This window comes from Phaenicophaeus curvirostris, chromosome 4 (genome assembly GCF_032191515.1).
Source record: "Phaenicophaeus curvirostris isolate KB17595 chromosome 4, BPBGC_Pcur_1.0, whole genome shotgun sequence".
NCBI classification, from domain to species: domain Eukaryota; kingdom Metazoa; phylum Chordata; class Aves; order Cuculiformes; family Cuculidae; genus Phaenicophaeus; species Phaenicophaeus curvirostris.
Genome location: NC_091395.1, coordinates 71,889,726 through 71,916,421, shown reverse-complemented (window position 1 = coordinate 71,916,421; position 26,696 = coordinate 71,889,726). Strand labels below are relative to the sequence as shown.

Genomic DNA, 26,696 nt, shown 5'->3' with positions numbered 1-26,696 from the left:
AACTAAAAACGTATTTTATTGGGCTGCTAATAATGACCGGCGGAGAGGTTGGATGGGTGAGAAGTATTGTGAGCTTTTTGGAGGGGGGTTTGCACACAGTCATTCCCCGTGTCTCCCAGAAATCCGATATCATCTTGAGCATCCCCACCAGCAGCTCACCCATCTTTGCCTGGGCCAGGGGACTTGGCGACGAGCAGATTGTCACCGTGCAGCCTGGCACCCCAGACTCTGCTCCCATCAGCTCAGGTTTTGCATACCAGCTCCGTGGCTCGGTGTTTATCTGCAGATTGCTCAGCTTGGGAAATAAATGGGCAGGCACTGAGAAGCTCAAGTTTTATATTCACACTCAAATAACAGAGACTTCTCCTGTTGCTGATGCTTGTCCTCCCCAGTCCCTCGCCCTCCCCAGTGCCCAGCGATGCTTGGCCACATTCAGACTGGAGCAAGTTAGACACCCGGCAACCTGATTTATGCTGATGTAGCCAAGATGTGAATCTGGCCTCACAAATAACCTTTCCCCTTCAGTGGGAAACAAAATATGTTAATCTCCTTGATTTGGAAACCCATATGTTTCTTTTACTTGAACACAGAGCCCTGTCCCCCCATCATTAGCAGATGTCTTGCATACGAACTGTATTACCTATAAAGTCTGCTTACTCCAAGCAAATGTTTCTCAATTTTTTCTTTTTTTTCCTACTTCAATTTGAAGTGAAAGGTACAGTATAGGATTCAAATGCTTTTGCATTACATGGGTTTCCAATAACTTGAAAAACCCCATGGAAAAAAAACAACTGAATCGTTTTGCTGCATTTCATTTTGCCTACCTGAACTTTCTTTCTTTTGATTTCCTGTACTTTTTTTTTTGCTTTAAATGCCACTTAGCTTTTGCTTATTTTATTTTACTTATTTATTTATTTATTAAAAAAAAAAATCATAGCTTCTGTTTCAGCTCTCACTTTGTGTCAGTATTTCTACCCCGTGGATGTGTCACACAGGCAGGAACATTGTAAATTTGCCCAAAAGGCAGAACTAAGGAGTAGCTCAAAGAAAGAAGCAAACCTGAATTCTGAAGCACAATTTGATTTTGTCACAACTCTTGCCCACACTGAGCACTGGCTCCAGGGCTGCAGGCAGAGAAGTGCGGGCAGGAGAAATAAGAGGCGACCACAGATGGATTCAGAAATTCAGATTTGTCACCGACAGCTGGCTGGCCCGCTTGCCTCTGTCTGAATGACACCTCTGACTTTTCTTTGGCTCAAAGATTTAACGTTAAGGCAAAAATAAGACACAGTGTAGAAGCTCCATCAAATCTTTGGCACAACAGCAACAATAACAACAACAAAAAATTACTGTACACATGAGCTGAGAGGGTAACATTTCCCAGTTAAGCAAAGGGAAAAGTGCTAAATAAATTGCACGTACTAGAAGGTGGCTGGATTAACAACAATAAGAAGCATTTCCATCCTTTTTTTTTTTGCTTTTCCTTTTTTCCTTTCTGTCCCAGAGATTAAGAAAGTTCCTTGGCCGATTATCATCTTGTAAAGGGGGTTCTGCAAAAAAGCTGCTTGCAGTCTTCATCTGGATCATATAGCCTTTGCCAAGAACAGATGTAATTCTAGCTGGAAGCTCTTCTGAATCCTCCCTGATTATTACTCCTGGAAAGAGAAAGATGCACCATCAGAGCAGTGAACACACGGTGCCCCAACAGCTCTTTGCACAAATGACCATCATTGACACACCATGGGACCTGCTAAGAGCTGAGCTTGCAAAGCAACCACCTGTAGGAGCCACAACGGTGGTCAGAGCCTGCATAGAACACAGGGACTGGTAGAGAGAGGAGATGAGGAAGGTTTGGGGAAGAAATATAACAAAGTAATTAGGTGTTGGCTCCAACTCCTGTCGAATACAAATTAGAAATGATGGTGAATACCTTCTTTTGACAAGACCTGCAGCTTTTTGGATCTATTTGCAGTTTCAGAAGCTGATCTTGGAAAGTAAGAAAGTTAAGAGAAGCTGGATTTGGGCAGGGGATAGTGTTTATTTCTGTACTTTAGCTATTGCATTTGCTTTTCTGCATGCATCAGCCTGCAGAACTGCATCCTGTCCCTTACGCCTGCACACCCCCCATGGCAGATGTACTTGGGTAATTGTATTTGGCTGCAGAGTATTATGGTCAGGTCCTTTGGAAAATACACAACTCCAAAATGCAGCAGCCTCAGACAGGGAAAACCTCATCTAAGCCCCCTTTAACATTAAAATAAGCCCTGCGAATATCCCACAAACAGTTGTTAGCATAGCTCAAAACAGAGTAAAATCCACAGGGCTTGCTCTTTCATGAGATCACATCTGTGTTGTCCAAACTGCCTTCACCACGTGGGCTGCTAAATCCTCCTTTAAGTAACTCAGGAATTAGAAATTTGGAAATGAGATCCCATTTTCTGAGTCCAACCACCGTTTATTGCTTTTTGCCAGTGGATTTAAGAGTTCTTCAGGGTGCAGCATGACCTCTGAAGCTCCTCTGGACAAAGCCATCAATTCCCTGGAGAGATCAGCCATCTTCCTGACAGTCTTAAGAAGGTCAAACTCCTTAAAGTTTGGCCTGAGAAACTTTTTTCCTCAGTCCATTTTGTTTCTTTACTGCATCTCTTTTTCCATTATTGGATATTGAAAAAATTAGGTACAAAATATTACTAAGATACCGATGCTTTATTTTATTTGATTTTAAATTTATTGCTATCATTAGGGCAGCTGCTTGTGAGATCAACCATCACAGCTGAGCATCCACACTAGGTTAAGGGGCAGGGGCATCCAAAATCCACCCTGTCACCCCTTCCTGCAAAGTACAGACCCTGGGAAGCACAGGACGATCAAGATTTCCTCTCTGAAGAGTATTTACTGAAAATCAGGACATCAGGAAAAAATTTTTCACAGAGGGTCATCGGGCACTGGCAGAGGCTTCCCAGGGATGTGGTTGAGCCACCATCTCTGGAAGTATTTAAAAGATGGGTAGATGAGGTACTCAAGGACACAGTAGTGGCAGATAGGAATGGTTGGACTCAGTGATCCAAGAGGTCTTTTCCAACCTAGTGATTCTATGATTCTATGAGAAAGCCCGGGTCATCCTCTGTGTAAGAAATGCTGGTCTCTGCTGGACCACCAATTCATGGAGTTGGGATCGGGAGAGGAGGCGCTTGGCCGTGTGGGTCTGTGGGATGACAGGATGGAGCCGAGCTGTGGTTGCATCCCAGCAATAACAAAGTCTCAAATAAAAATCACTCCATTGACCCCAGCTCACATCTATTGCTCTCCTACCTGAGCACTAATAGGCTTACATTCACATTTGGCTCACACCAAATCTGAAAACAGAGCTCATTATTGCCAATATTCTCATTAAGGAGGTGTCTCTGCTCACTGTAAGACACTACCTAGGGCTGCCTGGAGTGGAAGGGTATAGAAACTAGTGCCCTGACCCAAGGCTTTAATTGGGATCAGGGTTTTTGAATACACGAGATTTAGGTGGGAGAATGACAAACAGCCTTGTGTATCGTAAATGTTTCTGTTGGGACTCCCTAAAATTATTTTCCAACAATAAATGATATATATTTATAACCTGTAATAGAAAAGTCCATTGTTTAGTTTATCCCACATGGAAAGAAAATGTAAAAGAAGAAAAAGGAGGGAAGTAATGACTGCTCTCATTAATATTAAAAGACAGTAGGGAGACAAATCCCCCCTGTTCTCATCCGGAACAGAAGTCTTAGCAAGCAAAATCTCTTCCACTACAAGAAGAAATTACCCAGCAACAGCAGCCTTATACCCTCAGCCAAACCCACTGGAGTCACAGGGCCCAAGGGTCCTCTCTCTTGTGCTTCTGATGCTCTTTAAAGCACTGGACAAATAGGACCCAAGATTGCAGTTAACGTCTCCCGTTTTTGTTCAAAGAGACTCTTCCCTTCAGCTCAGGTTGCTCGATGCTGACAAAAAGCACTGGTGGGTTTTGGGAAGCAGGACAGTTTTAGGAAGAGGAGCCTCTGCTCTGAAATGTTTGTAGTTGGGAAAATCAGCCATGGTGGGGTAAGAGAGAATATGTACACGCCAGCCAAGGACAAGGCAGGGCAATCATTCTGTACCTTCGAGGAGAAGGAAACGGAAAAGGGGACAGAGAAATCCCTTGCAACGTGACAGAGGATCTCAGGAGATCTCACTGCACCTCTCGGTCAGTCCCCAGGCACTGCCTGGTGCTAGCTATGGATTATGTTAGGTGGGAACAGGCTCCTTTCTTTCCCCCTCCACCCTTCTCCACTCCAGCCAGGAGCGCTGAAGACAGATTTATTAAGCAGGGTCTGCTTTAAACTAATAATATCAGAACTCCCATGGCTCTTGAATTTGACAACTGGCCCAATGACCTTGGTGAATTTGCAGCATCGCGGAACATTTCAATCTCTATAAATCAAAGCACTTCTGGAATTAAATCAGCCTTTGTTCCGGGGCTTCTCCTGTCTCTTCTACTCACATTTTCCTTTTGCTGTAGTTACTTGATAACTGTGGGGTGGATCTTACCCTATTCTCGCTATTATCCTCACTAAAAAGGCAGTGGAGCCTACTCTGAGAGCCTGCTCCCACCCGTGGGAGCAAGTCTCTGGCCCCAGGCTTTGCATGATGCCATGCGGCTGCTCCAACACCCCTTAAAGTAAAGTGAATTTTAGGTGCTGTTGTGCAACAAGGGGTGCCACACCACATCCCTTTTGCAAAGAAAAGCTTTCCACCTTGCTTTCTAGCATGCCAATGCTCAACCCCTCCATGGGCCAATGCAGGGTGCATCCTCAGGGATGGACGAAGCTGCTGCTGCCTCCCTCGCTCGTGAACTTGTCATGAGCCCATGGCCTCACACTTCTGCCCGCTTTGCAATTGCTGTTTTGGGTTGCAGGGACATATCAAACGCAAGCAATAAAAATGGGAATCTGCTACGGCGCTTATGCAGCCTTGCTCCCCGCTTGCAGCCTTATTTTTAAGTTCGCTGGGTGTGTGATCCTTCAGCCGGCACAGGGCAGGGATAACTCGTGGCCAGGCAGACCCAGGCACCCCTCAGGGATGCTGCTGTCTCAAAATCTGCAGGACAGCTCGGAGTGGGTAGCTGCTCTCCTGTGGTCCAGCTCCTCCCCGGGTCCCACGGAGCCAGCGGCTGTGGGGAAGCAGACTGGCTGGCTGCCCGCTCTCGCCTGCAAGTCCTAGCAGGGAAATGAAGCTATTTTTAAAGAGGAACCTCTCCTAAGTCAAACTGCAGAGAAAGGGAGGTCGAACCTCGTTATAAGACCCCCCCCAGCCCCCGTAACCCACACAAGACAGGAAGCAGTGAGGAAGAAATGCCATGCAGATCATCAGGATTTTTACTGTGCTGGCCCCAAATGTGTTATAATAATCAATATCAGATGATCAATAATGGCAAACCCTGGCAGCCAGGATCATCCGCGCAAACCAGGGGGTGGGAACTGTGGCTTTATCTCAGGGCTCTGTCTAAATAAATCACGAGTCATGATACCGGGTTATAGAAAAAATATGCTCCAAGCGAATGGTTTCAGTGCCATACAAATCAAGCCTGCCACTACCATTTCTCTTTATAATATAAAACATTAAGTTGTTCACTTCTGCAAGTAAATACGCCTGTGTAATGCCCTCCTTTGAATTCAACAGTGAGAATAAGCAATAGCTACAGCAGGAGCTCTGTTTTTAGCAAAGTAGCAATGAGGCGGCATCAAGGCATGGCAGAACACAACAATACGTATTTTATATAATGCAGTAATTACATACACAATGTGAGCCATTTTAGCACAGCAGACTGCAACAAATAGAGTGGCTTTTCACTCCATATATGCTTCTATATCATTTAATTATCGGGGAGTATATATAGAGAGATAGACTTTTAACTTTTAATTCCTTGTGTCTGTGTGCGCACACACACAGGCACAAAAACAAGAAACTAAATTCCAGCTGAAAACTTTTATTGAGCTCCAACTGCTCGCCTGTTATTCATAACCCAGTTTCCTCTCTCACAAAGAGACCTTTTGCATGGTTTGGTTTTTTTTTTTTTTTTAAAATGTGTGTGTGTATGTTTTTTTTTTTTCCTTCTGCCTCGCTAACAGCTGCTCGCAGTGTTGTATCCTGAGTGATGATGAGGTTCTGAAAGTGTTTTTTTGGAACAGATGGCCAGGAGAGAGCTGGGGAATGTGCCAGCAGCGAGCTGGGGAATGCGCCAAGTCCTGCAGTGACTGAGTACTCCGGGTTCCAGCTCGCGTGCCTTTCTCCTGCCCTCTGCCCCAAGTGGCGCCAGCAGGACTTCCCAGCTCGCGCTCCGAACATCTGGAGTCTGCGACTGCCAGAACAGTCGGGACGGGGGGAGGATGAAGCAAAAAAATCCCTCACCCATCCCTCCCTGCTCCGGCTTAGCTGCCATGGCCGCGGTGATGTTGCTGCCTAGCACGAGGGCTAATCAAAAGCAAAGAGGGAAGGAAAAGAAAACGAACGTTGCGACGGGAGTTTGGGGTATTTTTTTTAGCGCTCGGCATTTTCTGTTCAGTGCTGGGTGTGTTGTATAGGTTATTATAGACATATTGAATCTTGCTCTTGAAGACTGAAGGGTTGTGGTTGTGCAGTCCAGTGGGGAGGTAAGGTTAGCCCCGTAGACCTGGGGTTGGGATTCTGTGGGGCTGGGGGATGTGGGGCACACAGCTCTGCACTGACAAAAACCCCAGTTTCCAGGGAGAACACCCTACCACGCGCCCTTCTGTCCCTAAAATCGCACCCCAACCCTGAGCCATAATGCTGCCTTTCCTGCAGCGCACCAGAACTTGGCCCTGGGGGCAAAAGCTATAAAAAGAGACTGTGCAAACAGCAGGCTGGACCTGAAACCCTACAAAATCCATGTGAGGCTTTCAGACGACCTCTGACTGCTCAGGAGCATGTCCCATTCAGAAACGGGGTAAACCAGGGAAGACGAAACTTGGACTCCCCTTTCTGATCCAGCTCCTTTTGCTCAGCACTGCCAGAGGATGCTCTTGGCTGGAGATAAGGGCAGATTCCTCCCATTTTCCCAGGACATCAGAGTGGCCCCAGCAGGACTCTGGGCTGTGCTGAGGGTGTAGCAACCCAAATTTCTGATGTGGTGTGACTCTTGCATACATGGTGAAGGGCAAGGCTTAGTCTCAATCACTTATATAAGCAAGACAAAGCCAGTTTTAAAAAATGGAGACTATTATCAGAATTCACCACCCCTCCATGCAGCTTTTTCTTCTAAAGGAAAAGGCATTTGAAGCCCTTCAATTATCACCTTGGCCACTTATAAATGAGATCTCTGATCATCAAGCACCCTCGGTCAAGTCTCAATTGCAACAACTAAAATCACCGTACAACTGCAGTCAGGACTGGAAAGGGGATTTTTTTTCCCCTAACCAAGTTTGAAAGGCTAAAGCCAACTTTTCTAATTAACATAATGGAGTGGAAAGGGGGGGGAAGCCACCCCATTAAATTCCTATTGCAACAGCAGAGTCTGAACAACAACCTAACATTAGGGACAGCAGACAATTCGCCCTCAAAAACAAAGCAAAAGGCACACAATTCAGCAAACACAACATCTGGAGCCCCTGCCTGCCAAACCAAACTCCAACCAGCTACTTTTTTGTGTGAAAAACTCGTGGTGCCACAGCACATTGTAATCAAAGAGCAGGGAGAGCAAGCGATAAAGACAGAGACTGGGAGAGCGAGTGATAAAGACAGAGACATAATAAAATGGAGATGACAGGGGACGAGGGTGCTGTGGACCCAATAGTACAGCCCGAGGAGTGGAGGTCTGGGCTTGCTGTGATTTTTTTTTTAAGAGAGAATAAAAAATGAAACCCAAAACTAACAACAGCAAAAATATAACAACCACCCCAAAGTCGGTAATTCAGAGGAAATGCTCAGCAAGCAGTGGTTTGAGAGACCTGATTAAAAACACACACAGCTTAGAAAAACGTGCCGATTTCAAAAGTAATAAGGGCACAATGATTTTGGGCCAAGCCATTGTATCCCCATCCAGCTTCCCATGTGAGACCCCCCAGGAGTGACATCCCTTCACACCACCTGACATCCAGAGCTCGGATCTTCCCTACACAGTCATCCCAGATATATAACTTCGCTCTAATAATGGCATTTCCCTCCCTCACGCTCATGATGCCATCCACTTGCTTGGCTCAAGAAGCAAATGAGATACCAAGATTAGTCCTCCCAACCCAGGCTTTGTATCCCCATTCCCATCTACTGGGAATTACTGGTGCCACTTAGTGGTACCTACTGGTTTTGGTATCATCATCAGCTGAATGTGCTTTTGCCATCACCTGAGCAAATATTGCTGGAAATAAAACGACACCTACCAGCCTGAATTCCACTATCAGCCCCTGAATCCACAGCTTGCCCTGAACTTGGACTTTCCCAAATAGCAGCGATGCATTTGCAGGACACTTTCCAGAAAGAAAAGTAAGGCAGCACAGGGAGCAAGACTTCGCCTCAGGTACAAAGCCTGCCTTTCTTTTTGGAGAGGACCTTTGGAGAAGGGTTAGGGTGGGTGTCCTTCAAAAATGTGGAGCCGAAAAGGCTGATTTTCTCTTGGTGATGTTATTTCTGTGGATCAGCAATGGCGCATTGGGAGATGGGATGTGCTGATGCCCCATGAGAGTTTCATTGTTCATGTGCTCTGTATGGGCTTGGGGCTTTACTCCGTGCATCCGCTCTGGAGCGAATGTTAGAGAACAAAAGCCATAAATGGAAGACTTTTAATTCTTAATTTATTTTTTTAATTATGGGTGGGCTCATCCCCAACCCTCAGATGTGAATACACTGGGATTTGGAGCCATTTGAAATCTGGCCCTGCATTTGCTGTCTTGAAGCTGCATTGGTTTACATTAAGCCAAGACAGTGGGTCTCAACCCATCAGACACCCAAAGCCTGAATACCAGCCCAGCAATCATCTGAAGCTCCAAGAAGGATGCTCATCCTCTTCTACCCCCTCATCTTGACTTGGGGAAGGGACCCAAGACCCAACTAGCAATCCACTGAAGTCTCAAAAGGGATGCTCATCCCTTTCTTTGCCTCCATCTCGGCTTGGGGAGGGGACCCAAGACCCAACTTTCACCTTGCTTTAGGGTTGGCGGCATCACATCAGTGTCTCTGGGACAGAACCACCTGCAGATCCTACAGTAAACCCCCAGTTTTATGCTGGAACTCCAGGAACTCCCCCCAGCACCTCTCAGTTTCAGTCGGTGCTGTTGGACATCGGGTGAGCAGTGCCACGTCTCCACCTGGCAGGGGTGTAAATACAGCCCATGACAGCAAGAGGATGTGACAGGGAGTGTACTATTGTGTTTATTTATAAACCAAATTTCTGCAGGATGATTTGTTGGGCTAAAGAGGAGGAAAATAGAGGAAACCTGTCTGAATCAGAGGCAGATCTTTATGACACTGGGGAAGGAGCCTGCTCTCCGGCTTAGCTGCCCATTCATCCATTAAAATCCTGCTGATTTATTATCCCGCCTGACAAGTGAGCCCAGAAAGCAGGGGGAAGTTCAATTCAAGTTTACAAAACTCTTTTTGTCATAAAAGCCTGAACAAAGACATCAATCACTCCTTTAATTCACCCATGTCACTCTCTGAGAGGAAAACTGGCAGAACGCTCTGATTCCTCCTCCTGCCGCTTGACGATGATTTCACCTAATTGGTTCAGTGTTAAGTAACCTAAAGGAATGCAAGGCATAATTAGATTTAATGTTGTTTCCTCAAGATACCCACATGTCCTTCAGGTCATACATCTTACTAATGTGTTTATACATACAATGTCTCCATTAGCTACTTTTTTTTTGTTGTCGGGTGATTTTTCTCAGAGATAAGTGTTAGATTAAACAAAACAGAAAACACAGGCAAACGACCGTGTTTTATGGGCTCCAAAAGGCAACTTGAGGTTGGTTTGGTTTAACAAATAACAGCCCCAAGATGACTCGACTAGGATCACGCTCCTGTTACAACACACGATGGGCGACTAACAGGAGGAAGAGCCCAGTGCGGAGGACGGGAAGGAGAGAAAAGCTTTTGATTAGAGAGGAATGTGGTTATTACAAGATCAGACGGATGGAGCAGAAAAAGAGAGGGAGAAAAAAATCAGGAAATTTTCAAAAGGTTGAGAAAGGAAGGAAACCACTTTGGATTTTTTTTCTTTTTTTCCTTTTTTTAATCCCCTTTTGTAACTTTTACCGTTATTTGGGGGGACAGGGAGGGGAGGCTGTAACATACCTTCCTTTTTTTAGATCTTCCTTCTGCTTGTAAGGTCCTAGTGCACTGCTCCACGCATTCAGAGAAGCTCATGTTACTGTGGTCAGCACTGTAATCCAGGTCTGCTAGTCTGGCCAGGGAAAGGATATAGTTACAGGCTATTCTCAAGATGGCCAGTTTGGACAACTTTTGACCATAAGAATAGCAGGGAACCTAGAAAGGGTAACAGGGAAAAAAAATAAATTAAAAATTATGCCAGATAAACAAAATATCTTGCTTGAAGCATGACAAAACAACTGTAGGTTATTTTCTTAGCGGTTTTTAACATAAATAGGAACTCTAGCGATAAAAGGCCATATGGTCCCAACAGGTTTTTAAGTAGAATTCCCCCGCTGATCTCAACGGGGATGAAAGCAGCATGAAGCCTCTTGATTTCAGCAGGGCAGTTCTGCTTAAAACGCAATGGCAGGATATGGCCCAAGACGTCTGTCTGCCATTCCGTTCACTTCTTAGAGGCTCTGTTTTTCTCCAAAACCTGCAGCCCCCATACCAAGCAGTTACCCTTCCCAAGTAACTTACTCCATGCAAGCAGCTCCAATGTCATCACAGAATAAGGCAATAAGGGGAGGATGAGCAAATATATCACAACCTAGTGTTTTGGGGCTCGAACAGCATCAACCGTGACTTGAAGCCCATGAAAAGAGATGCTGCTGCTATAGAAACATGACCTGGACGCAGTAATTCCTACTTGCTGAAACACCTCATAACAGCCCATCACCTCCCAGAAGAGACCAAACCAGAGCCTGGTTCAGGGCCCTGGTCGTATCTTATACCATTCATTTCTTTACATCTAGTGTAATATGAAACATTTAAACAATTCAAATAAAACAGCATGTGTCGGAATAACTGAATAGTATACATTTCCTGCTGCAGAAGGTTTGATTGCTTGGCCATCGCGATCCAGCAAAACACTACATATGCGCTCAATTTTAGGCATACAACTTTGATACGTCCAGCTTAATGAGAGATCCTCTTCTGAGTTCAATAAGTTTGGGGCTCCGTTTGCTAGTTTGCAAAATTGCCAAAGGTCATTCAGTCTTTAATGCACAAGGGTCTGTTGCCTAAGGGAAACTGGAGCTGGGCATTTATCTGAAATCCATCCTGGCCACTTGGACCGCCTGTCATTCTGAGTTTTCATACTACATCAATCACTGAAATGCCTCGATGTCCTTCTATCATCTGCCTCCATACCAGTCTCCATCTTCCTCATTGCCCTAGGGTGTCACACTCTACTTAGGGTTGGAGATTTTGTAAGGCTTCTTGCCTTATGCCTCAGTTTCTCTTTTCTCTGCAGGGTCCCAAAGCCAGGTTCACCCCTGGAATGATGTCCCTGACTTTACGTAAGGTAAGACGAGTTCCCCCTTCCTCTGTGAACCCCACAGCAACCACACACAGATGCCAAGGGAGGAACAGAGCAGCTCAGGCGTATATAGTATTTCCCCAAGTATTCTGCCAGGCTCCAAATAACATCAGATCCATGACCTCTGCTGGATGGGCCTCCTCTGCATTTAGCAGCCCATGATAGATATTTTGTCCATTAATTTGGTCTGGTAAACTGAACACTTTTCAACTTCTAGCATTCGCAACATTCTTTTGCAGGGTTTCCTCCCCATTCTATAAAAGACAGTCCTCTTCTTCATTGTATTGAACTTAGCTCCTACTGTCTTCACCTTAGGTTCCACAGCTCTTGTACTAGAAAAGTGGACAATGGATCTCAATAAACTTTCTCTGCACACGCTCTTAGCCCTACATCATCTCTCATGCCTCTTTTCCAGAAGGAAAAGACTGAATCTCCTTAGCTGACAGATGCATGGAAGCCACCTCATAACTTTGATCACCCCTGCTGCTCTTTGCTGAACATTTCGTAGTCCTACACATGCTTTTGGAGCTGGAAGGGCCAGAACACCACTCAATATTCATGTTGTGGGTGCTCTGTGTACTTATCTAACAGATGTCCATGTTCTCTGTTTTGTTTAATATTTCTTTGCCGATCACTCCTGATTTGATTTGTGACCACTACTAGGCAACGATATAAGATTTCCATTGAACCACCTACAAGAGACTCCTGTTTCTCTCCTTTGAGATAATGGTCCGTTTAGGGTTTATCATTTTGTATGTGGAATCGGCTGGTTTTTTTCCGTATGCATCACTTCACTTTAGCTACACTGTATTTCATCTGCTGTATAATTACCTAGTCCCTCGGAGTCATTAGACCTCTCTGTAGTTCTCATTTTTGGTACCTGCATCAAATATCTGTACCTTTTGCTGGAGTATTGCCAGAAAACTTCCTATCTCACTGCTCACCCACCTTTCTATGTTCTTTATGAACACACTGAGCGGCACAGCTTGCACAGTCACAGTTTCAGGGGGTAGGACCTAAGGAGTCTCCAGCCCAACTCCCAGCTCAAAGCAAGGCTAAACTCAGAGTCAGTCTTGGTCCACTGCAACATCCCTCTCAACAGGAACCAGCTATTTTTCCCCAGCCACTGTTCCCTGACCGTCCACTGATCACTAATCCACACTCCTGTCCAAGCTGCCGAGTTTCTTCGAACTCCCCTAGGGAGGAGCTCTGTCATAATACTCATGGAAATCCAAACCAACTGCAATTGGATGGATCATTGTTATCCATGAGCATGTGGATTTTAATGTTGTTGACCCTATGGGTCATTTGTCTTGTATGATACACCTAGGATGCCCAGCAGTCTCCAGCCTCTCCAGAACAAGCCAACAAGCTTCACACAGCCTTTTTCTATACACATCATCTGCCACTGACACCCCTGTGAAGAGGCAGGGAATCTACTTGTTCTCTAGGAATACTCAGTGCCACCACTGCATGGACCTCTGGTGGCAGCTGCACAGAGTAAAAACTTCTCTGCTAGTGACAGAAATCCAAAAAGGACAGAGCCACTTCCATGCCTGCTGGAAACAACACTAGGTGTCCAAGGGGATTTGAGATACACCCTCTAAGACCCTCTTTGCAAAGCTGGCAGTCAAGGAAAAGGCAAGGCTACGTACTATCCCCATCACTCCAGAGTAAATCAGAGGGGTAGCTGGAAATGGCTGGAGTCTGGTGGCACAAAAGGGCCTCTAAAACCTTGCCTTCAGCTCTTTGCCAGCATTATCTCTGGAACGAGTCCAGAGAAGAGCAACAAAGCTGGTGAAGGGACTGGAGAACAGGCCTTATGAGGAGCGGCTGAGAGAGCTGGGGGTGTTTAGCCTGGAGAAGAGGAGGCTGAGGGGTGACCTCATTGCTCTCTGCAACTACCTGAAAGGAGGTTGTGGAGAGGAGGGTGCTGGCCTCTTCTCCCAAGTGACAGGGGACAGGACAAGAGGGAATGGCCTCAAGCTCCGCCAGGGGAGGTTTAGGCTAGACGTTAGGAAAAAATTCTTTACACAAAGGGTCATTGGGCACTGGCAGAGGCTGCCCAGGGAGGTGGTTGAGTCCCCTTCCCTGGAGGTGTTTAAGGCACGGGTGGACGAGGTGCTGAGGGACATGGTTTAGTGTTTGATAGGAATGGTTGGACTCGATGATCCGGTGGGTCTCTTCCAACCTGGTGATTCTGTGATTCTGTGATTATGCACTCACCAACAGTGCTTGCTCTCAGACCATAATACCTGTCCCGCAGATGCAATAAGCCGAGAGCTATTTAGGAAGCAAGAAATTCAGGCAGCAGATCTACCGCAGTTTCTTTTGACACTGATGTAACAAGAGTGGTGGAGATCCCAGATCAAACAGCAGCAAAAGACCAAAGCAAGATGGAAACTAAAATAGGAGGATTCAGTGAAATATGGGAATAATTTCAGAAATTAGAGCAAGAAGGAAGTTAAAGCGAGTGGAAGGAAAATAGACCACGAAATCCTTGAGGCTGATGCACAGACACTGTCCAGTTATAACACAAGAAGGCAGGGGATGTCTAGTTTCCTCATCTGTTTTGCTCTCTTTCTTTTGTGTTTTGTTTTTATTTAAAAAAAAAAAAAAAAGAAACAGCAAAATAAATAACAGTTTTGAAGGACATGTTCACCACGAATTCCAAGAAAGATCTCACTGCTAACATAGTTCACAAAACCCTTGACTGGGATTACACAACAGTCTCCCACATGCCGCAGCAAAGTCCAAACTGTAGCTGCCCCTTACAGACAGGGAAAGAAGTTTACCTTGTGCAGCTCTGACACCTCTGTGATGGGTGCGGGGCACTAACATTAGGAGATAAGAGTTTTTGCTATGGTAACAGTGTTAGAATAACTGTTTTGTAGGAACCCTCCCTGTCTTGGCTCAGCTCCTGCCATTTTAATGTTTCCTTTTGAATTAAACATGGGAAATCGAGAAAGGAATGAGCCACTTAGTTCAGATCCAGATCCAAAGCTACCCCAAACAGTGAAGGGGAAGAAAGTTAACTTTGTTTTTATCCCTTCTTTAACGCAAATCAGCAGGGACAGGGGGATAGATTTGCACAAGCTGGAGTGAAGGGTGTTGATGACACACCTGGATTCCCAAAATCCAACCCAAAACAGAGAGATGGTCTTACAAACAGGAAAAATGCCTGACGCTGGTGTGGCTGTGCAGGTGTAACCCTCGTAACTCCCATGGGATCTGTGCAACACAGATTTTTGGTAGGATGTAATCCGAGAAAGCATCTGTCACGCTCTTGGTGAACACCGAGTCCTTTCCTTCTGCTCATCACAGCCAGTCAAACAGACACCAGTGCTTTGGTGGGAAAGCTGGGAAGACAGGAGCTGAACAGGTCTGCTCAGAGCCAGGGAAGATCAGGCAAGAGCTCAAGTTCCTGTGCAGCTAATGAAAATATTTCCCTTATCTGACCTCACTGATTTCTGCTGAGCGGCAGCACAGCTCACCATCTTGCATACAGTATTTGCAGTGGTTAAAAGGAATTAAGAAAGAACTGCAACTGAAATTTCACACCAATCTGAAGGAATGCAGCTGTCTGCTAGGAAGGAAAGGATACTGGCACCATCCTCGGCTTCAGAGGCTTCGTGCCTCGTCAGCACGGCAGTGGGCTGGGACCAGCAGGAACCAGAGCTACAGCCAGAGGATATTTGTTGGTTGTGTCTGTGAAGGGCTCTGCAGAGTCTCATGGGTCTTATCAGTGATCCCCAGGCTGGCAGGGGCTGAGGCAATCAAGATGCACGCTCTTGAGACATATTCCTGTGCAGAAGAGCCTTTCTTTGGCAGGAACAATGGACGGGATGTGACCTAAGAGGTCTTTTCCATCCTTGATGTCTGTGATACAGTGGCAGAGCCCCTGGAAGACCAAAGATGCTCCCTTTGAAGTCTGTGGGAATTCTGCCACACACTTGACCGGTTCAGTGCTCAGCCCTCTTGGGGAAGGCAGAACTCTGCTGCTGCTCCCCAAAGATTCACTGTCATCCACCAAGGACACGTTCTTGGAGTTGATTCTCATCCAGGGCACAGAAGAGGAGACTGCGTGAGAAGGTTAGGAACAACTAGAGAAAAAGATGGGCGAGAGGGTACAATAACCACTGCTGCCATATGAAGGTGCAGAGTCTGTTCACCAGTTCATCATGATGGGCCTGTGGGGAACAACCAGGAACATCTCATGGACTTTAGGAGCATTAAGCCATTTCACACCATCGGGCTTCTGGCCGGGTAGCTCTGTCCTTATCAATAAGATTCAATTTCTATGGACATCCTCTGGACCTGTACAGATAATGTCTGTAAAGCCAAGTCCACTCTGCTTCTACGCTGCATGAAAATGCTGGAAGAAAGAAGGGGGTCTGGTGCTGGGCGTTCAGATCTCTCTGCTATTGTACTAGAAACAGGACTTAGCAGCACAGACTTGCACAGAATCCCTCCACATGAGGGTCATGCAGGACAGAATTGGGCCCCCTGCATACAGCAGAGAAGATGGGATGTCTCCAAGGCAGAGAAACAACCCTGTTTGCAATGCAGTGTAAGCTAAGCCCTCCTGACAGCTAGCTCCTCCACAGCATGTCATAATAAACTGCTGAATTTACCTGTCTGCTAATTCATCTGGTTTATTTTTATGCTGGGAGTTAAAACACATCAGGATCCCCCTCCCTGAGGAGAGCATTTGGCTGCCTCTTCCCTGCATCTGCACACGCAGTGCAACTGCCCCATCTCATTGTTTGTGCTGTACCTCCTGCCAAATCTATTTCCAGAAGGTTGATATAAAAGTCCAGTGCTTAATAGGTCTGGCTTTCATACACCCCTCCTTTCACCCTGAGGTGAGTCAGACTTTTCCCAGGGTTAAGGCACCTCAGGGGAAAGGCAGCAGGTCAGGACAGCAGGACTGCTGGTGGTCCTTGATCGTTGGTCCAAAGCGCAGCGGAAACCTCTCTCTCTCACCATCCCAAAGCATTTCAGGGCTGGTGTATTCAAAGCCACTAGGAGGACAAGGAGGAGGGACGTTTTGGATGCCCACATTGTTGGAAGTGTTCAAGGCCAGGTTGGATGGGACTTCGAGCAACCTGACCTAGCGAAAGATGTCCCTGTGCATAGTTACGGATTGGAACTGGATGGTCTTTAAGGGTCTTTTCCAACCCAAACCATCCTGTGATTCTATAAGCAACAGCCTTAACAAGCTGAAGGCCTTGCCCAGAGATCATTGTCTGTTTTCAAGACATGTTATTTTGTGGAGCATGTCTGGGGAGGGTTTGAAGCCAGCCTTTTTCTTTCCACCCAGTTCCAGGGGGGAGGTGAACACATATGGGTCCCCTTACTTCTTGGGAAACCCACTGGTTGATGGGCTAGTTGGTGTGTTCAGATTCATCAGCAAGGGACTTGTCTTTCCTACCTTGTTCTTGACAGCTACGTGCCTCATGTCCTCCTAACATCCCAGGTGGGATGATGATCATTTATACAGCTGGATGATGGAAGAGTCTGTCAGTATTGCTTTCAGTGTCCTGCTAAACCCTTTCAATGAAGCTGGTTATCAGTGGATGGATCTGGCAACTGCCAACATGACACCATAGAAGCAGACAGCTTGCATGGAGTCCTTCAATTTAAGACCCAGGAGAACCACACGGTGTGTGGTTCAGAGCCATCAGGTAACTTGCATCTACCAGACAGGGAGCTTTGCTGCCCGCAAGAGTACTTCTACATGCAGCAGTGGAGCCTGCTGCAGCGTCCTGGTCCCCAGATTCCCCTGCTCATGTCACAGCAATAGCCAGTTTCCACTGATCGCTCCTTCGTGCCACTGGTGCTCACTATACTGAACTGAACTTCTCCAATGTGAACAATCCCAACTCTCTGAGCCCTTCCTCACCGGAGAGATGTTCCTTCCCTCTGATCATTTTCATGGCCCTCCTCTGGACCCACTCCAACAGGTCCATGTCTTTTTTGTGCTGAGGACTCCAGAGCTGGATGCAGTGCTCCAGGTGGGGTCTCACTAGGGCAGAGGAGAGGGGCAGAATCACCTCCCTCGACCACCACCTGTGGGTGTTACGGTGTCAGATGCTCTGCAGAGCTCTATTCTGGCCAGTGATGGGCAGATATTTCATACAGTGGATGTGGGAGGTGGGGAACGGGCAGCCCTGTGGCAGCAAAGCACTCACAGCAGCTTGAAAGAAAACCTCATCCCTGCCTTGCCACAAGCAGCAAAGCACCCAGCCAGGGAACAAACCTAGCTTGAAGATGCCAACAAGAACAAAAGCAGCATCGCTCAGGCGGGAGCGCTAGTCCTGACCCAGGCGCCTTTGCCTCCCGGGTGGGTCCACTCACTCAAATAACCCAGCTCCCGGTTCCCTCCCAGCTTCTGGCTCCCCCATTGCTCACATTGCAGAAACATGAGTTCACTCCTTGGAGCGAATGAATTGGCTTCCTCCAAACAAAACCTAGGTGTGGTGCTGGGTGAGTTCACCCTGGGGATCTCTTCCAAACGGCAGTCTGATTAATGCTGCCCCGAGCCTGGCTCTGCTCCATTTTGGACAGTCCTCCAGCACTATCCCTGGACTTTTTGTACCCTCGAAGCTTCCTGCACATCCTCAGGGCATGCAACCCACACTCTCAGTATCATGCATGGAAAATATCACGCATTGCTGGGCTGCAGCAAAGCTCTTACCTTATTGCAGGCTCTTCGAACCACCTCCCAAAATAATAACTACACAGAGGACTACAGGGGTACCACAGGACAAATTCCAGAGCCATTTGGCATGGAAAACCTCCTCAAAAGGGGCTACCTTCGAGCACTATAGTGGGGAAACATTTTTTTTGAGTGACATCTCCATCTCTGAGGTCCAATGGGTCCAATTCACCTGCGGAACAGGAGAGCGAGCTCCACCAGAGCTAATGGCATTACACCAGCCCCAGCTTGGCATCAGTGATTCTTTGGTCACTGGCCACTACTGGACACCACAGGGTTTTCCACTCCCTTGCTACTGCTGCTTAGACTCAGGAGCTGCCCCAAGCCCGCGGCCAGCTGCAAGCACAACCCCCTTCCAGCACACGTGTGGCTTTGCTCGCACCCCTGCCTCCCTGCCTGGCACAGGGGACAGTGGGAATTGGGACCTGGGTGGGTTGTATCACTTTGTGAACACACATGGCGTGGGCCAAAGAAGATGCAGGTCAGGAACAAAGAGCCCAGGGAGCTTTGCTGCAAGGTAGCGTGAAGTGTCCCACCTCCCTACCATGGGAACTGCAGCACGGAATGGAATTTGAGAGCAGATTAAAGCAGCGAGTGGAGGCTGGATTCAAAGCCTGCAGGAGAAAAGCAGACTCTTTCCTCTGATTTCAGCAGGAGCCATAAGAAAACACAGAGGTTAACACGGGGGGGGCTGCAGCAGGCAGAGCAAATACCTCCCAACAGGAGCGGGATTTGTAGCAGAGGATAAAATCAGTTAGACAGCAAGCAGCCAAGGGAGGAAAAAAGCCCCGTTCTTGGTGACACAAAGTCATTGTTTTCAGGATTTTTGTCCTTTTGTCTGGTTTCTCCCTTATTTTCTCTCCCCTTGCGCTGCCTTCAGGCCAGTATTTTGTCATCTTCTTTAGCTGTTAAACCACAGTGCCGCCCCGCTCTGCCCCAGCCGGGCTCCAAATAACTGCAAGCGTCACCCAGACTGGCTGAAACCACTGAGACGTTCCAGTTAACGCTGTGCTGTTCAACAACAACACGCAGAGACGGCACCGCACGTTGCAAGCAATGTTGTGGAGGACACTCTGGCTCCTCCAAAGTCCAGTGGTATTTCTCCAATTGCCACCACGGAGCAGGACAAATCCCCCTGACCAGCTCACCCCCAGCGAGTTCAATGGGTGGTTTGTCTTGGGGTTTCCTCCTGATGGGATCATGGAGAGCTGAATCACTGGGAACAGGACTGGGAGACGTCAGCAGGTGCAGGAGGAAAGCTCTCAGCCTTCCCACCACGCAGTAAGGACATACCAGTGACAGTGGTCCCATAGAGTGTCCCGCCTGCAGAGGTGACAAACCGCAGCTGCCTTTGGGATGACACATGAAGAGGATGAGCTTGTAATGATGCACCCCCAGAGCAGCCTCAGCCTCAAGCCGCAGGTCCTGCCTGCATTTAGCGTCTGGCTTTTCCCTTCAACCCCCTGCAGACAGTTTGCCCCCATGCCACCCCACAGCAATGCAACCTCCGCCCATGGCCTTGAGGCTGCTGCTCCTGATGTCCCACCGTGCTCCCAGGGTCTTTTCTGCACTGATTTATGAACAACCCACAGCAGCCACGGGCATGCCAACAGCAAAAAGTGACAGGATGCTAGTGGGGGGAAAAAAACCTCCACTCCAGGAGCTAAAAAGCCCTATAAAACCCTAAAGTATCTCAGGAACCCACATGAGTGCGAGAGTGAGGCTGTCAGCTGCTAAAGCAGAGAGCGCCCTGGTAATGCAGTGGTGAAAAGTTTTAGGAAAACACCAATATACTTCAAGGGAAAATGAATGTCTGTGGACACATTTGCTCCCGGCGCAGACTCTAGCTTGCTGTGGCTCAGTGTGTTGCTTTCTTGAGGAGGAGCTGGACAGCAGAGCTCCAGAGAGAAACCAGATGTGCAAGCCTAGGCAGGCTCCAGATCAGGGAGGCTTGCTGTGGTTGTCTCTGTCCATCGAGGGAGAGTTTGCTGCCACCTTAGGGTCTGTCAGCACAGCTGAGAAGCTCGATCACAACTCCTGTGAGTGCATCACTGATGAGAGCTGGTTTGCTTGGGTGCCTGCTGCATCCTATCAGTGGAAAGCACTATCTCCCCCTGGCCAACGCCTCCAAGAGCAAACCTGGTGGCTAAGTCCATGCTGTAATACATGTTAAGATGGTTCAGTTTCAAACTCAGGATGTGCTGGATTTAGAGACTCTTGTTGCCAATGGGATTTGCAGACAAAAAAAAGGAGCCGGTGCTGCTGGCAACCATGGCCTGGCCTGGATAGCAGTTGCTCTGAAGATGCGCCGCGGCGGTGTTGCATCTTGTCTCCTCCAAAGGATTGCACTGCTTCATGAGTTGACATCCACCAGCTCATGGGCGCTTCAGACGGAGCAGGAGATGACCTTGGGCTCTTGTGAACTCAGTGCTGCATCTCTGTCTACATCAGAGATGTCTGAGTTTGTTGACCACCCGCAATAGCAGCAAGAGGGAGAGAAAAAGGATGGAAGTGACAACAAGTCATGTCACTTAAGAGGGGTCTTGAAGCAGCTGCAACAGAGCAAGAACCCACTGACCAGCACCTTCCAGGGCACCAGAGAGCAAGAGACTCCAGGTAAGGGCTGCCCAGCAACGGAGTGAGGAACAGCACCCAGAAGGGACACCCAGAAAAGTAGCAGCAGAAGGAGAGCAAAGTATAGCAGAAGTATCTCCATCAGCTCTAAGTGTTTTAGGGCAGGTGAGTGTTTTCCATGGGGAACCACACTGTTAACCTCAGGAGTTCACTCTCAGTGGAAGGATCACTTGGACAAATGCTGCCTGGGGGATTGAGGCAGGAAATCTCTTCCGGACTGAGTAGCTGAAGATGCCACGTGCCAAGATTAGGGGGAAGGAGCAGTATCTCGGGAGCATCTACTCTTCAGTCCCACTTCAGTGTTACAGCCCTATGCTGAAAGTAGCACCTTGATATGGAGAGGGGGACAGAGATCCTCAATCCTGGTGGCCGTGACACCAAGAGGCGAGCACAACAGCAATGACACATCTTTCCCAAGAGCAGGCAGCTTCCCAGAGCTGTCAGTTACCCATCTACCTCCCACCTCTGAGGGGGCCCTGGCTTCTGAGGTGAACCGGGGACAGCTAAGTGCTCAGGGACATGGCTGGATTAGCATCTTCTTGTGTGAAACTACTGTGGTCGGCTCTTCCTCCACCAAGAACTAGGGGGGAAAAAAAACCCAGCCCTTCCTGCCATCTGGAGAGGTAGCTGACACAAGCTGAAACATGTGTGCCATATGTACACAGCTGCAGAGCGCAGGGACACCGCTGTCAGCCCATCTGCCCGGCACGCTGCGTGCCAGTTGCTGGCCCTCGGGTGGGCTGCCGAGAAGGGGAGGGTGTCCTGCAGAAAGGCAAGGCTTCCACATCATCCTCCTCCTCACCGGGCATGGATAAGCTCCCTATGGCATGGCCATAGTGGGCCTGATCCTGCAGGCATTGGGGTTTTACCTCCTACATGCGAGCAAGGATGGGTACCTCCAGCTTTGTGCATCCATAAAGGGTGGGTAACGGATGAGATCTGTAGGGGTGCTGGATACTAATAGCTGAGCGGGGATGTTGCTTCCAGCAGCACTGCATCCAGCACCCGATCCCTTCCCAAAAGAGCATGGGGCCAGGGCTGGCTGTGTGCGAGCGTGGCACTGTCCCATGCTCCTTGCCCACCCGTCTGTAGGGAGGTATCGGTTTCAATGCCTCAGGAGAAGTCTCCCAGCTGCTTAAGAGCCTGATACGTGATGACAAGGAGGGACAGAGGACTGAGGAACAAGACCTAAACTGAGGTTCGTGGCTGACAGCACACAGGGATTGCCTCCTGCATGGGGCCGATCGCCCTTTGTACACTCGGGGATGGGAAAAGACGGTGCTTATGTGAAGCAGGAGAAAGCCTCCCTCCTGCGTTTACCTCTACAAATGCATCTCTCCGCACTCCTGCTTCCTGGACCCACTAACCAAGACGTGACAGAAAGCAACGTCCTCTCTCCTGATCCCAACTGCTCCTCAAAAACCTTGCCGCCGGCACCGGTGTGAATGATTTGAGTGACAAGCCAGTGCCGCGCGTATGTGCAATGAAGCCGACTGTCACCTGATGTCACGTACGGCACCAAGCACGCCGTTGGCAGCCCAACAAGAAATGAATCCAAATGTCATCCAACGATGGTTGGGACAGCCAGCCCCCTCCCAGCAAATTGCTAGGAAAACCTTGCAGCAAACATTTCCAGGAGAATGATTTCTTTCTCTCTACAGAGTGAATAGAGCTCTGCCAGTACGTTCTCATGCTGACCCTAGAGAACGGCTTTCATGGGAAGAGAGGACAGCAACTTGTTCTCCAGGCTCTTGGGGCTCCCAGCTGAGTCCAGGGCTGAAATGATTTATGGAGACAGGGTCAAGGCCAGGAATCTGAGGCTTTTCAAGAGTTGCCCATTTCCCAAAGGAGTGCGGCCTTAATTTGTTGCTTGCCTGACTTCTGCTTGAGGCTCAGCCTAGAACAAGATTGCCAGTGATCTGGGAAATCACTGCTACTTCCCCTTGCGGTTTTGGTGGTGTAGATGTCTGTCCACGGAGAATTAGACTGACACTTCCAAGTGCATTACACACAGTTGCCAAACAACTGAGATAGCGAAGCAGCTTACAGAAACAAACTATATCAAGTCCAGAGTTTGAATTCACAAGGGGCAGCCTCCCAGCACCGGAGGACAGCATCCAGCACATACTGGATTACTATGATTATAACAGAAGCTGTCAGTTCCCACTACCGTGGTGATTAAAAATGCTCTAGTTCAGATGCTCATCAGCAATTCTCTCCTGAAATATAGCCCCAGACTCAGCCTGCCCTTCTTACTGAAGTCATTGCTGGAAGTCTGTTTGCAGAAGTGGATGACGGGGAAGGATTAACTTTTGGGGTGCAGCCACCCAAAAGACAGCAGCCATTGAGAAGGGCTGCAGGCATCACGCGGGAGATGGGAACGAACAGAGCTTCTCTGAGCAGGAAATAGGATTGACTCCTAAAGTGAGCACACCTGGGGAATGGCTTGGGCAAGTAATGTCTGGAAGACGGTAGCCAAAAGCCGGGTGTATGAGCCACCCTGCAAGCAGAGCATCCTGCTCCCACTGGGCTGGAGGAACAATACTGGGAGAGGTGATGCTCAGCATCTCTCAAGATCACTCATCTGCAGGTCACAGCCCTCCAAGCCCAATCTCCTCCTTCCTATGCACCTGGAATAGTCCCATCAGCATTTACTGGAAAGGCAGAAAAGGTGAGACAGCTGGGCTTGCCCAGTGTGGCAGCACATCTTTATCAGTGACCTGTCACATGGTACCTACACACAGAGAGAAGTAAGGGCTGAGTATAAGAACCAGGGCACTGATTTATCCTTGTGGGGAAGATGCATGAACCTTGCTGGCTTTTCTGGATCTCTCCATGTATTGGGAGGCGATGGGAGTGATTTTGTCCAAAGTATCACTTAACTTTCATCAGCTTCATGCAGCCAGTGAAAACACGTTTATTACTTTTCACAGAAGACCACGAGGATTTTCAAAACCTTTCAACAAGAAAGCCCGGCTCTGTACGAACTTCAAGCACGCACTACAGCAAAAATCATGGGAAACTAACTGGCAGGGGACCACAACTTAACTCGGCTATCCCTGGTGGCCATCGGGCACACTGAAAGTTTCAGAGGTGGCTGCAGGAACCCCAAGGGACTCGAGGGGTCAAGAAAGCTGCACAGAAGTCAATCGGAGCATGTTGATGCCCATATTCCTAGCGATCCCTTTGGGGCAGCCCAGCCCAGCAGGAGAGCTAGTGAGCGCACGTGCTTCTAGTACAGGAGCATCTCTCCAGCTTACAGCTTGGCCGAATGCCTCCTTCAATCCTCCGTTTGCACTCGGAGGGCTTTCTTGGTTTTCTTGCAGCCCCCTGCTCCCATGTCATTCTCTCCTCAGGGAAAACCAAAAAAAAAAAAAAAGTCCAAAAGTTTCTAACTGCAAGCAAATCGAACCCCCTTATTTATCTATCTTGATTGTTAGCATAGCACTAGGGTTGGTACTTCCAGGCATTTTGAAAACACTTCCCCTCCTGTCACGCGTCCACCCCAGGCTCTTGCCTTCAGCATTCCCCTGGCTTCAGGCGCAGGGATAAGTGGGCGTTATCCCCAAGCCCTGCACACCAACCAGCACCCGAAAGGGGCACCAGGGATGAGCAGACGATATCCCTGTGCCCTGCACCACCCGAAAGGGACAGCGGGGACGAGTGAGCGTTATCCCTATGCCCTGCATCACCCGAAAGGGCCAGCATCGATGTGTGGGCATTATCCCCGTGCCCTGCATCACCCAAAAGGGGCAGTGGGAATGAGCAGGCGTTATCCCTGTGCCCCGCATCACCCAAAAGGGTCACCAGGGATGTGCGGGCGCTACCCCTGTGTCCCACATCACCCGAAATGGACAGCATTGATGAGCAGGCATTATCCCTGTGCCTTGCATCACCCCAGAGGGGCAGCGGGGACAAGCAAGTGTTATCCCTGTGCCCCCAAAAAGGTAACCAGGGATGAGCGGGTGTTATCCCCGTGCCCCGCACCACCCGAAAGGGTCACTGGGGATGCACGGGTGTGATCCCCGTGCCCCGCATCACCCGAAAGGGGCAGTGGGAATGAGCAGGCGTTATCCCTGTGCCCCGCATCACCCAAAAGGGTCACCGGGGATGTGCAGGCGTGATCCCTGTGCCCTGCATCACCCGAAAGGGTCACTGGGGACGTGCGGGCGCGATCTCCATGCCCTGCATCACCCAAAAGGGTCACTGGGAATGTGCGGGTGTGATCCCCGTGCCCCACATCACCCGAAAGGGTCACCGGGGATACGCAGGAGTTATCCCCGTGCCCCGCATCACCCGAAAGGGTTGCCGGGGATGCGCAGGCATGATCCCCGTGCCCTGCATCACTCCAAATGGACAGCACTGATGAGCAGGCATTATCCCTGTGCCCTGCATCACCCCAAAAGGGCAGCGGGAATGAGCGGGCGTGATCCCTGTGGCCCCGAAAGGGTCACCGGGGATGCGCGGGCGTGATTTTCGTGCCCCGCATCACCCGAAAGGGTCACCGGGGATGTGCGGGCGTGATCCTCGTGCCCTGCATCACCCGAAAGGGTCACCGGGGATGTGCGGGCGTGATTTTCGTGCCCCGCATCACCCGAAAGGGTCACCAGGGATGTGCGGGAGTGATCCTCGTGCCCCGCATCACCCAAAAGGGTCACCAGGGATGTGCGGGAGTGATCCTCGTGCCCCGCATCACCCAAAAGGGTCACCAGGGATGTGCGGGAGTGATCCCCGTGCCCCGCATCACCCGAAATGGACAGCACTGATGAGAAGGCATTATCCCTGTGCCCTGCATCACCCCAGAGGGGCAGTGGGGACGAGCGGGTGTTATCCCTGTGCCCCCTATAAAGGTCACCAGGGATGAGCGGGTGTTATCCCCATGCCCCGCATCACCCGAAAGAGTCACCGGGGATGTGCGGGCGTGATCCCCGTGCCCCGCATCCCCCGACAGCGTCCCGCGGCGGCCGGTACCTGCTTCCTGAGCGCCTCGAAGGCGGCGCTGATGGTGTGGACGCGGGTCCTCTCGCGGGCGTTGGCCAGCAGGCGCCGCGTCTGCTGCAGGGCTTTGATCTCGGGCGGGACGGCGGCCGCCTCTGCGGGGCGCGGGGAGGCGGCGGGGGGCGGCGGCGCCGCGGCGGGGAAGGCGGCGGCGGCGGCTCCGAGCGCGGCGCTGCGGGGCTGCCAGGCGGGCGGCGGCGGCGGAGCCGCAGCGGCGGCGGCGGGAGGAGGAGGAGGCGGTGGTGGAGGAGGAGGAGGAGGAGGTGGGGGGGGAAGCGGCGGCGCAGCGCGGAGCCCCGCGCGCCTCCCGCTCAGCACTTTGAGCTCCACGCGGAAACTTTTGCAGGAGGCGTGTTTGCGCCGCAGCCGCCGCAGCCCCGCGAGCTCCGAGGCGCAGAGGCGCGGCCAGGGCTCGCCGGCCGCCAGCGGGGCGCTCCGCATGGCCAGGGGCGCTCGGCTCCGCCGCCGCGGCTCCTGCTGCTGCTGCTGCTCCTCTTGCTGCTGCTGGTGCTGCTCGTGCTGCCGCTGCTCTCGCTGCTGCCCCCGCCGCCCCCGCCGCCCATCTGCGCCCCCCGCTCCCCTCTGTCCGTGCGTCCCCGGCTCCCTCCGTCCGTGTGTCCGTCCCCCCGC

The 26,696-nt window shown here is 49.6% G+C and overlaps 1 protein-coding gene across 2 annotated transcripts; it reads right to left on the bottom strand.

Moving 5' to 3' along the window:
* ATOH8 (atonal bHLH transcription factor 8) lies at positions 1-26,696 on the bottom strand. 2 transcript variants are annotated; one of them, XM_069856502.1, is made up of 3 exons: positions 26,040-26,688; positions 10,315-10,506; positions 1-1,655 (listed from the first exon to the last, which is right to left on the bottom strand). In XM_069856502.1, the coding sequence occupies exons 1-3, from the start codon at positions 26,505-26,507 to the stop codon at positions 1,650-1,652; spliced, it is 666 nt and encodes a 221-aa protein (XP_069712603.1). In that variant the 5' UTR covers positions 26,508-26,688; the 3' UTR covers positions 1-1,649. The 2 variants fall into 2 exon arrangements, with proteins under 2 accessions (XP_069712603.1, XP_069712602.1); XM_069856501.1 differs by lacking the exon at positions 1-1,655 and adding an exon at positions 9,381-9,762 and having other exon boundaries at positions 26,040-26,696.